The sequence below is a fragment of the Rhopalosiphum padi genome, chromosome 3 (assembly GCF_020882245.1).
Source record: "Rhopalosiphum padi isolate XX-2018 chromosome 3, ASM2088224v1, whole genome shotgun sequence".
Classification (NCBI taxonomy): Eukaryota; Metazoa; Arthropoda; class Insecta; order Hemiptera; family Aphididae; genus Rhopalosiphum; species Rhopalosiphum padi.
The window spans coordinates 23232121-23245076 of NC_083599.1; the positions used below are offsets into that span (position 1 = coordinate 23232121).

The 12956-nt window shown below is 28.8% G+C and overlaps 1 protein-coding gene across 3 annotated transcripts in view; it reads right to left on the bottom strand.

The window, feature by feature from the left end:
• The window catches only part of LOC132927494 (uncharacterized), a 62296-nt gene extending 51504 nt beyond the window's left edge, over positions 1-10792 (bottom strand). The window contains exons 1-2 of one of the 3 annotated variants that reach the window (XM_060992032.1): positions 9934-10698; positions 4459-5021 (exon numbers count right to left, since the gene is read on the bottom strand). In XM_060992032.1, coding sequence (XP_060848015.1) covers positions 4625-5021; positions 9934-10070 — 534 coding nt within the window. In that variant the 5' untranslated portion in view covers positions 10071-10698 and the 3' untranslated portion in view covers positions 4459-4624. Of the gene's footprint in view, positions 1-4458; positions 5022-9933 lie in introns of those variants that run through there. The other 2 variants (XM_060992034.1, XM_060992033.1) reach the window with 2 other exon arrangements.
• Positions 10793-12956: the final 2164 nt, after the last annotated feature.

Genomic DNA, 12956 nt, shown 5'->3' on the forward strand with positions numbered 1-12956 from the left:
AAATTTTGTATTTTTAGGGAATTTTATGCTTTAAGGTCATTTTTATAGTATTTTTAGTGCATTTTATTCATTTTTGAAAATTATAACAAGTATACGGGGCTATACGGCCGTATACCCACGTATCGTCGTTTATTTAGAGAGTATACGCTAAACAAAAAAATTGAGAAGTAAGTATATGCCGTATACCCTCCAATACACCACTGGTATACGTAGAGATGCTCAGACTAGGTTAGGTCATCTAGGTCTTTATCAGACCTTAGTGTGTTTTATCGCTGAAGAGTGTAGGGCTTTATGTTGAGAAGTTTGAGATCTAACCTATTTTTTGTATTTGTAATTAGTGTATGTGGTACTTAAGACAATAAATCACAATGTGAGAGGTATACAAATTCCTTAATTCAGCAGTTTCCAACCCATGGGCCGCGGACCATATAATATCAACATTACTAACATATATTTAAAATAATATTATTATATATCTAATTATATTTTATATATTATATACATACGTTTATAGGTATTCTATTAGTCATTGATTGTTCTCAAAGATTTTTTTACAAAATTGGTGATCCACACAACTAAAGGGTTGGGAACCGCTACCTTAATTTATGATGATTATATTAACTGTCGATTAACTGTAGGAATAAATTTATTTTATTTTAATTATTTTTACTAGTATCAAATAAAGGTATAATTATATTTTCATGTGAATTTAACCTAGTTAGGTTACATATATACTGTAGAAATACAATAATTTTATAATTATTAAATAAGCAATGCATTTTTAATAATTTACCCTTCACTTTTATTGATCTTAACCATTTTTAGCATAGGTGACTTGAAAGGGTTTTACAAAAACCACTAATATTTCTTCAAAACAATTAAAACCTGTGTATTATATCTGTATTACAAGATATTTACATATATATTTTGAAAAAAAAATACATGCATTTTATTAGAAATATCAATAAAATGAACTTAAATAGCCTTTAAAATAATGTATTAATTTATTTTTCTTTCAAATAACTACAATTCAATCTTAAGTATTTCAAACTTAACAAATTAAATATATTATTTATTTGTATCAGTTGTATTTTTTACAAATAATTTATACATTTAACTTTCTTCCAGAAATTAAAAAAAAAAAACTGTGGGTGTATTCCAACTCCAAAATGTATTGTAGTATTATAATAATATGTAAAGACTGGATTTAGCATAAAATGTGTATTACTATTTTCAACATTAAATATACGCAGTCAATGAGTATCTATAAATCATTACTTGACTTAATGGCAAACCCAGGATTTTAGTACAGTGAATCAGCCTCACTTACGAGAGGCCACTGTGTAAAAGGTTTAACCAACTATGCATCACTAAGTCACTCGCTGCGCTCGCCATTTACCTTATTTATATAAATTTTAATACCAACATTTAATATAACTATAAGAGATAAGACACAAGTCACAACTAAGTTTTAAGTAAATATTATAACTTACTTACAAGCTTGGGTATTATTAATTAATTGTTATTTTTATTTGTTGCTCTAAAACTGATATTTCATTAACAAATTTACTTGAAATATTTAATTAATTTTAAGTATTTCAGATTTTGAGAAGGATTTATTATATACATATTATTATTTTATTAATTGTATACATATAGTTGTAGTATATTTATTTTATTTTAGTTTTCAATAACTGTTTTCATTCTCACAGTAGAAGGTAGTTCTAAATTCTAATCCAATACAAAAATAATTCATGTACAAAGTTATATTTTTATTATAAAAATAAAAGTATAGTAAAGAATATTACAGTAATTTTCTGTGCTTTTTCATTAATGCAAATGTACTTATTACGTTATTAAAATTGGTTATTTGTGCTATGTTGCTTTCTAGGCTCAATGTTGCTAAATCATAGTTGAGCAAAGGTATATTTTAAGAAGTTTTAGCCGGCTAAAACGCATACGGTCTACGCTACTTATTATACGCATGATTTTGTACTCAATATTTATACTTCAATACCCAGTCTTTGCGTCTTTCTATACATCATTATATATTTATACATTTATAACTATATATTTTATAGAAATGTTCTTGAGTTTGTGTACATTTTATAAATTATTATTATTTAATATTATTTCATTTTTGATTATTATTGTGTTGTCCATATTTATGTAGCTTGTAATTTTGAGGGGCCATATTTTACTGAGAAAAAAACTGTGGGTCATCTGATCTACCACTGGGTCCGCCCCTGACTTGACTGATTAAATATAAAAAATTAAAAATTATCATATTTTAACAAAAATACTCCTCACGGTCCATAAATTGAGTTTATTTTGAAAATAAATTGAGTTCTAAAATGTAAGTAAAAACTTGGAAGATGAAGCAAAATGCATTCAAAATTGTAAATCAATTTTAAATAAAATAAATGTGAGCTATGATCCTGCTTACATTAAAGCACATTTTTCATGTATTGTTGAAAATATCAAAAAGCTTCAAAATTCAAATTTGTCATTTGTAAACTCGTTAAACGTTTTAAAACAAGTGGAAAATTCTATCAAAGAACTTCCTTTAATAGAGAAAATATTACAATAATTAAAATAAAATGTAAAAATGTTTTTGATAAAAATAAAGAACTAATAGTTTTTAAAGATATTTCGAAAATACTTCAAGGTGACAGCAGTAATTCGAACAATTTGTCTGTTCCAAATTATTCACAGAATATATTAGCAAATTTTAAATATAAGTAAATAATTACTTATTGCTCATGTAAGATTAGATAAATATTAAAATAGTAGTTTTAGGCATTTAAGAGGACATTATACCCGCATGTATTGTCTCTGTCTTACTAATGTAGATCATACCAAATTTTCATTCAGCAGAACACATTTTGTTATGTTAGCTTTAATATTAGAGTAAATTCTAACTTAAATATCAAACTTAAAGGTAATAATGTTATCTAAGGCATCTCAAAGGCTTTTATTGGTATTTTAATTTATAAGCGAGTTACAAGCATTTTAAAGTTTTAATATTTTACATAACCATAGCTCACTTAAAAATTAAGATATCAATAAAAGCCTATGAAATGCCCTAATAATATTCTTACCTTTAAATTTGATAAATTTACTCTAATATTAAAGCTAACATCACAAAATGTATTCTGTTGAACGAAAAATGGTTATGATCTACATTAGTAAGACAAAGACAACACATGAGGGTATAACGTCCTCTAACACCATTTTATATTTAGTTTTGTTTAAATTTAGTTCTAAAATGTTAGGTGGTTAAGATAATATTATCAGATTATCTGCTTTATAGTATAAATATTTATAATTTACATTCTTTAGAACAATTACAGTGTCATCTGTAAAACATTACATCAGAATCAATTTCATATATTATAATATATACAATATATATATATTATAGTGTATAATATAATATAATAATACTATACTTATTGGTAATTTATCTTTCTAGTGTAGAAATTAAATGTTAACTTAGACTACCGTCAATACGCTTTATCGGGTATAAGATTTACATCATTGTATTTCCATCTTTAAAAGTTATTATAATATTGTTATACATCTACAATAATGTTTTGTATCCTTATGTGCTAGCAAAAATATTATTTTGATTATTTTCCCTATAAGATCATGTTTTTAAAATTGTATTTCTAAAAGTTAATTTTAACTATCAAATTCACATTATATAATAATACATAATATAATATATATTATAATGTAAAAATGATCATGTATTACAATAGTTATGTTGTTTATAATTTAATTATGTCATTTTTCAATACTTAATAACCACATTTATGTGTTACTATTTTATAATCTATTTAAAATAATCATAATTTTACAGATAATTTGTATACTTAAGTAACAAAAATAATTTTTTTATTTTTATGAATTCTTTATAGTAACTTGTACCTTATTACAATTAATAATAATAATAAAATTGTACATTATAAAACTCCCTAAAAGCTATGCTTCTGCTCAATTTATTGAGTACCTTGTTCAGCCTTGACCATATACATACTGTTTTCCTTTCAACCTATATATTATAATAATATGTAGCCTTATGGCTAATAGACAATTTAAATACATATTTTAATTGGCACCGTATTTTTGACGTACTATTATGTCTGTGTAATAAAAATAACAAATGTCAATTCTAAACCTTTCATTCGTCATGTAAAATTTATTTTAGTTTTGGTATAAACACTAAAGAAATAATAGTGCAATTAGTGCAATTTGATTAATATAATATTTATCATACCTAAAGCTTTTTCAAGTGCACACGGACATAGTATGGTTTAACTGTACACAACTTCTCAAGACTAGAAAATTCATGTGGTTATAATTTGTAAAATTGTATTGCTTCCTGTAAAATAATTATATAATTCATTTATGGCATACAATGAGAAATTTTATCAAAATATTACATTAGTGTCATTTAAAAATGTACAAATTTCAGTTTATTTTTGATTATTTTTTAACAACAGGTACAGAGTAAATATTATTAAATAATTTATATAAATGAAAAAAAAAATAATAATAATAATAATAATGTCTTATAATAACAACTTATCATGATTCTCAAATTGAAAAAGTATTCACATTATTTTTTTTTTTTAGATAGGTACTTTGGTACATAAGATCTTTTTGAACCCTGTGATGCCTTTTTAGGACGCCCAACTCTACGACGTGTAACACTACCCTCTTTTTGTAAATGCGACACATCTGTAGCAACTGTTTGGGATATATTATTATATTTCTCATGGAATTTAATTGTAGCTTCAGTGTACAATTTTGAAGCATGTTCTGATGATAGGTAACTTATTTCAACTTGACGCTTCCACTTCATAAAGTATACTATTTCGCCATTAAAGTTACAAGCTCCTATGATTTCTTCTGGTTCTAGCGCTTTAGCAAGTGCAAAATCAAGTCCAACAGCTAGTTCATATTCAAATCTATCATAATCAAACACAATATTGTATGGTTTTAATGCTTCAACCCTGTGAACATTCCATTATGGAACAAAACTTTATAAAAATATGTAAAAGTAAACAAGCAAAATAATAATAATAATAATAATTGGAATTAAGTTATTCAAAGTACTAAATATTTAAAAAAATATATATATACATTTGTTGTCACAATGTCAACAACTATAAAAAATATTCCTTTCATCACATATAAGTTCAAGAGACTGCTACACCCACATGCGGTGTGTCTCTGTTCTTACAAACGCATTGAGCATAGAAGAGTTAAATGGATTATTTAAAACAGGGATGGCAAATCCATGGCACGCGAAAATTTTTACTATTATATAATATAATATAGTATTATAGTTTATAGGTAATAGGTAAAAATATTTTGAGCATACGGCTTTTATCGGTCATTAACGATTATTCTTATCTGTAGATAAAATTCATTAGAAATGAAAGCCATTAGAAAAACTCAACTTAAAAGTGTTAGAATGGTTGAATTTAGATGATTTTGAAATGCAGCTTGTAGATTTTCAGTCGAGTACCATACGGAAAGAAAAATTCGTTATACTGAGAAATGAATTAGAAGAAATTCAGCGTGATAGGGCGATAGGCAAATCAGTCGTAAACATAGGGGACAAGATTTTGAAAGTGTGGAATGAAATTCCAAAAGATTATTCCACTTTAAAAATAGTAGCATTAGCTGTTTTGTCTATTTTTTCTTCAACTTATTCATGCGAGTCACTATTTTCAGAAATGAATTTTATAAAATCTGATTAAAGAAACCGACTAACTGATAAATGCAGTGCCGCATGTACTTTATTAAAAGTTACAAATTATAAACCAAATATCAATAAATTGGCATCAAGTGTTCAACAACAAAAATCACATCAAAAAAAATAATTAACAAAGCAATATTATTATAATTTATTATTATTATGTACCTAAACTAACCTTTTTATACATTAATTATATAATCGAATTATAATATAACAAAATATAATTTTTTTCATGGCACGCTCTAAAAAAAAAAAAAAAAAAAATGTAATTTTGGGCACGCAGTGTTCAAAAGGTTTGCCATCCCTGATTTAAAACAAACAATTTGCTATGCTATATATTTTTAAGATATGGAGACAATGCATTCAGATTTAACGTTCTCTTAAAATATTTATTTGAAACTATAAAAAATATACTATTTTTCTCACTGTAAAAGCAGAACATCATCTACCGAATAAAATAAAAATAAAAATATTATTATTTTGTACAATAATCGTCTATAACCATGTTTTTAATAACAATATCAAAAATATAGAAAATAAGTTATCAACTAAGACAAACACTCTGAATCTGTAATCAGTGTTATTTGTCATCAATAGTGCCAAAAAAAGTTCTTTTTGAGGCAATTACCTATAAAATGTATAATAGGTAGATATGTGATAAATGTAAAAAATACAGAAATATGTAATAAAATATAAGAATTTTGTTTTTGCAATAAAAATATTATTTAAAGGACAAAAAATTGATATTTTAGGTAGATGGATCCTTAATTTTTTATCTTGTATCAAGTTTAAGAATTGTTGAGTACATCACTGCCTATAAATATTATATAATCAATATATATATACGAGGTGTACCTGGTCTATTTAACAAATATAGTAACATTTGTAATGGAAGTTTGTTAAATAGTCTTGGTACACCTTATATATATATTATGTTCTTGTTTTCTATATGTTTATTGTTTATTATTAGTATTATATATTAGTATATTACTATATCTATCAATATTAAAATATTATCTTGTACTAACAATTTACTCTACTAAAAGATTTTCTTTTAATCTGTTTATTATAAAAAGAGAAATAAAAATTTAATTATATTATTATTATTAAAAACTGGATTTATATGCATTTTAAATTATAAAATATAAAATATGCATGCAAACATGCACTAAAAAAGTCAAAATATTCGGTACTTTCCTGTTATATGAGACTACGGCTATTTTCGCGACTACCTCCCAAGATTACCTCCGTTATATAAGACTACCACGCTTGTTTTGTGAAAACCATGTGAAACACCACAATCCTGTTATCTAAGACTACCAAAATTTGCACACTTTCCTATTATCACAGTATACCTTAGTTTTATTTAATATTTATATTTGTATAATACACCTGCATATTTAATTCTTTGATATTTTTTTAATCAGTAGGTATTGTTGGGATGGTTATATTCAAATTACATATACAAAAAAAAAGGATTTAAATACCCAGTAATCATTTGTAATGTATAATGTATACCTATGTATTACACAACACGTGCTACATATATGGCATAGGGTCACTAAAAACAATAAAATAATAATTATAATAAATACAAAAATAATAGTGGTAAAAAATGGTAAATCCACAAATAAAATAATAAATCATGATTGCCACATTTATGAATTATATATAAAAAAAAGGTAATAATATTAGTGTCGTATAATCATTTTAGATGTTTTTACATCAAAAAACTTTTGTATCATAAATTGTTCTCTATTTTGAATATCGATGTGTTAAAATGGCTGTAACATAAATTTTGAATCACCCTGTGTATATATATATATAATAATACTATAATAGATAATATAATAAATGTGAATTGCTACGCTAGAACGCAGCGCGTGGATATCGTACAGCTAATTGTGTTAGTCGCGATAAAGGAGGTAATCTTGGGTGGTAGTCATGAAAATAGCTGTAGTCTCGTATAACAGGAAAGTACCAAATATTCAAGAAAAAAAATGCATAACATGCAAAATAAAATTTCAATTTTTATTAAATTTTATAATTGATTTTAATTTTGCAGTAATAATTATTTAAATTTTCCTAAACAAAAAGTATAAAATGTATAATATAGCAAATATGCAATACAAAAATGTAATTTGTTAAATTGTAATTTAATTTTTAATCATTAGGTAATACATTGTGAAAAATATTTTATTAAAATTAAATAATAGATACCTACATTGGTGATATAAATAGGAAAAAAGTACGATTTAATGTAGTATGTTAATTTGAAAAACAATAACTTATCAAAGTATGTTCCATGTTTATTTCTGTATATTATTGAAAATTTTTAAAACCTCACCAGAAATATTGTAAAAAAAAATAATTGATGCCAGTTTTGAATTTGGAATTTTGGATATTTTAAAAATTAATTGGTAAATTAAAAAATAATTTTTAGTAAAAATACACATGCACTCAAACTATACTTAACTTGGCTACAACGTAATTCTTAATAACAAAAATTGTCTTGTATAAATGTATAGCAGTAGTTGTAATAATGTACCTACTTATGTTGTTCAGATATTTGATCAACAAGAATAGATAAAATAGGTAAAGCCATGTTCCACTATTATACAACTCATACAACCAACCTATATGGAAGTTTAGTAACTTATTTTTATCGTCTGAATATTCTTTGAGACGTAAAATATTTGATATTATATAAACATTCCTATAATCTGTTTTTTTTTGCTCAACTCTTTTGTGGATCGTTAGGTATATATTTGTACAGTTTTTTGTTAAAATGCAAAAATATTCAGAATATGCACTAACGTCAGAATATGTAAAAAATATGCAATATGGAATTTTGATATTTAATCAATCAATTAATAATTTGTGGACACTCTTTGACTGCATGTATATGATGTTGAAAATAACAACATGCATTTTATGAAAAATCCGGTCTTTAATTATTATAGGTATAATTTATTCATAGGAGGAAGGAGATAAAATGATGCAATTTATCTTCCCACAAACTCTTTAAAATCAGACACAAGAAGTATTGCAATACTTTTCATCGAGCTTTTCATGCCATGTTATACTATATTAAGCTATATGTCAATCTGGCACTATGGCCTACTCGACTACCCGTCAATAACACAGTTTTCTTTATTGGGTGGTCTATAACCAAAGAAGAAAATATATATTTAAATCACTAATAAGTTGTGACTCGGGTTCCAAATCAATTTGTAAACATTAAACGTTGTCGAGGACTTGTAATAATTGAAATCTAGTTTATTAGCATATTAATATATACATAACATTCAAATAAATATTTACTTTCTTTTACTTTCATACACACAAATATAAACTAGATTTTTATAACACTTAACTGAGATTTTTATAAGCTAACAATATTTAGAAACTTTAAATTGCATGTTCAATGAAGAAAATCATCATTCAATTAAAAAACAAGAATAAAATTACTAAGTTAAAATCTTCCAGCAATGAAATTAAAGTAATTACTATTGTAATAGTAATTTAAATTTATTTAATTAAGTAATTTTGTTTATGTTTAATAAGTACAATTTATTTTTTACAATAAAGAGTATAATTGTGTGTTATATGAAAATATGTCTACCTCCTAATTTTATTGTTAAAAAGTATTATGAATATCGTTGATTACCAATAACATTTTTTTTTTTTTAAAATTATTATAATAACAAATAGGTAGTTTCAAAAGTAACAAATTAAACGTGCGGCAGTGTAGTGGCGCGACGCGATCTGGCACGCGTTATCACACATAACAACATTATTATGATTTATAACAACTGATATCAAACATATGGCAACAGACAGACGGCAATGCTATCTTTACTAAACGCGCGCGTTTTCGGTCGTCGCAACGAAGAGAGAAACTGGTCGTCACCGTCACCACACGGGAAATGCTTCCGAACGATAACGAAAACGCCAATAACGGGAGCGAATAGAGAGAACTGACGCAATTGCGTCGCCGCCGGTCGTGGGGCAACGGCGATGGCTAAAAAGCGCATTTACAAATACGATAACCCGTAGCCGAGTCTAATACGTCCTGTACCGACGAAAACACGAAAAATACATTTAAATCGGGCGTACGTACCGTGTGTATTACATGTATATTATCATAAAGTGCTTACCCCGGAAACACCATCCATCTGCTGCGTTTGCGTTTCGCTTCTTCGTCCCCGTCGAGATGTTTGCATTTCGTCGTCGCGCTCGACATTGCGACGCCGTGTGCAGGCTGCTGCGATAGAGCGCACGAGTTAGATAACATAGACACTGCTCGATCGCGGATAATACTCTGTGACCGCGGCGACTGTATAACTGTTGAACTCGTCGAGCGGTATCGTACGGCGACGCGACGTTATCTGTATTATTATTATTACGTCGACGACTTATCAACGGACGGCCAAGAGGTGCACGAGCAGCTGCACTGCTGCTGCAGTTTATCGGAGGGAACTTGGGAAACGCGCGAAACGACGCGATGACGTTACAATTATTATTATTTATTATTGTTCACGACAGGGTATGTCGCGTAATCGTTTCTACTAACGCCGGCGCATCGGCGTAGGTTAAGAGCGCGGAACACGTTCGCACACGGAGGCTACGGCGGAGTAGCGGAGATAACGTGTGACGACCGGAAATGGCGGAAATCCGGGGGTAAATGGGTACGTGCGTGCGGTCAACGCGAAATGCCGCGACGGACGACAACGACCGATTTGTACACCACCCGACGGGGTTATACGATAATATAATATTATCGGCGAACGTTTGTGGATCGACCAAACGACAAAGTCGGTCGAGTGCGTATTTCTCTGTATGAAAAAATAAAAAGGTGTGGACTTGCGCGACTGGGCGAGGAAGGCGAAGCTCTCGTGATTCTAACGCTATTTTGATTTTTATACGAAAGTGCGATACCGCCAGCTGAGAGAGAGACCAGTGGCGTCATTTCAGTTTTCAATAGAGGGGAGGCAAAGGTTTTGACCAGCCCGAATGGGTAAAATAAAACCGCTCGCAAACAAATAATATCTACTTACATTTTTATCGAATTACCATTCCCACCTCACTTATTCATAATTATACTTAATAAGATTTTTTTTTTACTCTAATTGTTACAAGCCTTTTTAATAACTGGGTAATAACATAATTTGCAAATATATGATAGTAGGTTTTTTATTAATTAAGAAAAATATAATTAATTTATTAAAGGATATATTCTTTTTTCAATCTAAAAGATAGGTACATAAAATCGAATTTAGAAATTAATATTATCTTAAGTTATATTCATTTTTTATTTTTTATTGCTTGATAACTGGTTCAGGTTTTGTTTGTTTATTAAACACTTCAGTAATTGTTTTTGATTTTTGGGCGATTTGCTGTAGTTTTATTTTTTTTTTGCACGATGGTTTTTAGCCGCACCGTCAATTTCTTTTTTTTTTAATTAATGTTTTGTCCATATCAAAATAATAATGAAAACACACGTCACGAAAAATATTAATATATGTAGAATAAGCGGTTACTGAAACTGAACTAAATTAACAAAATAATAGTTTACTGTGAATGGTGAATTGTGATACACGACTGTCGCAAGTTAAGAAGTCTGAGGACTGATAAATAGGAGTGTCAATCGATTGTTATTTTTAGAATTTGTAGATTTTAAAAATAATACTATACGGGATTATGATCTTAATTATGATTTATTATTATTGTTGTGTTGTGCGTACAACAATAATATTGTGTTCCTACTTCCTTTTTCTTCTTAAAACACAAACACACACCACACACGTACACACAAAACATACATGCACGTCCCGCATGCGTCTAAATATAAATTTATTCCAACTATCAATTAATTATATGTGTATCATTGTGACAAAAGACAATAATTTTTTAGTAGTTAGACTGTAAAATATTTTCTGAAAATATTATAAAAATAATTACGTTTATTCACTAATAAAATATAATAATGGTTAAATGGCAAAAACCGGACACCGGCCCATAGAGCTGCTTTTAAAATCAGACAGCAGCAAATGCCCGCCTTGCCTCCCTCAAATGACGCCACTGAAAGAGACGTCTTCACGACGACGACGGTACGTTAACACCACACCGGTTGCCGTGTAACGTGTACCTGACTTGGTGTTACGAGTTTATCAGAGTTTAAATTGTTTTTGGATCGCGACACAGTAAAGTTGACAGTTCGTTCGATCACACGGGTGACAGGCGACTTTTCAAATTACTAAAATATAATTTTTCGTTTTCATCGACATTACATACAATCGATGATTGATCACTGAATTCGGTCCGCAATAATAAAAATAAAATAATTAACCGACAAGACCGATACCGACGTTAATCGCAATTCGCAGCACAGTCATTCAGTCTCTCATTTAATCGCTTTTAGATATAATATCTTTGTATCTGTTTCTTTATCGCTCGGAGCGAGTGAAAACCGCAGTGTCTCTCTGCGTTGGCCGAAAAGCGAATGTTTAGTGAAGATAAGAATACCATAATATTATTAATATTCATTATTATTAGAGCGGTGTAACATCATAATATTATTATATACCCTTATAATCACTGTTCGGACGCGGATATGCTTCCCGCAACCAGGTCAACCGCCGGTCCCCCTAAGGTGGTGCGACTGTAAAGCGAAAGTTCGCAAAGTTGTCAACGCCGCCGCCTCGTCGCGCGTCGCAGCCTACACCACAGTGACCGGTTGTCCGTCGTTTGTTCTCTTCTTTTTCGGCGTTCGGAGTGTTCGGACTTCGCGGAGCCTTTCCGCGCGTCCTTCCTCGCTCCGCACCGCAACACAGCGTGTGTGTGCCATCTTTTGACGTGACCGTTTCGAGTGCAAGTGCAGTGGCGTGTTTACAGAGTAGGCCGACTAGGCCCGGGCCCAACCAATTTTTATTTGACTGTTTGGTTTTTTTTTTTTATTAAAAATGAAAACGATACTATTAAAATATATTGCTATTATTAATATTTATTATTGAATATTATTATCATACCCATATCCCATACGATAGGACAAATCATCCCTAATAAGCAGTAATAGTTGTAAACACACTCACACGCTACAGAACAAAACTGGCCTACCCAATTATTTTGTTCGTCGACGAACCCTTTCGTTCGTTTTATTCGCGATATTACGGCGTGATAG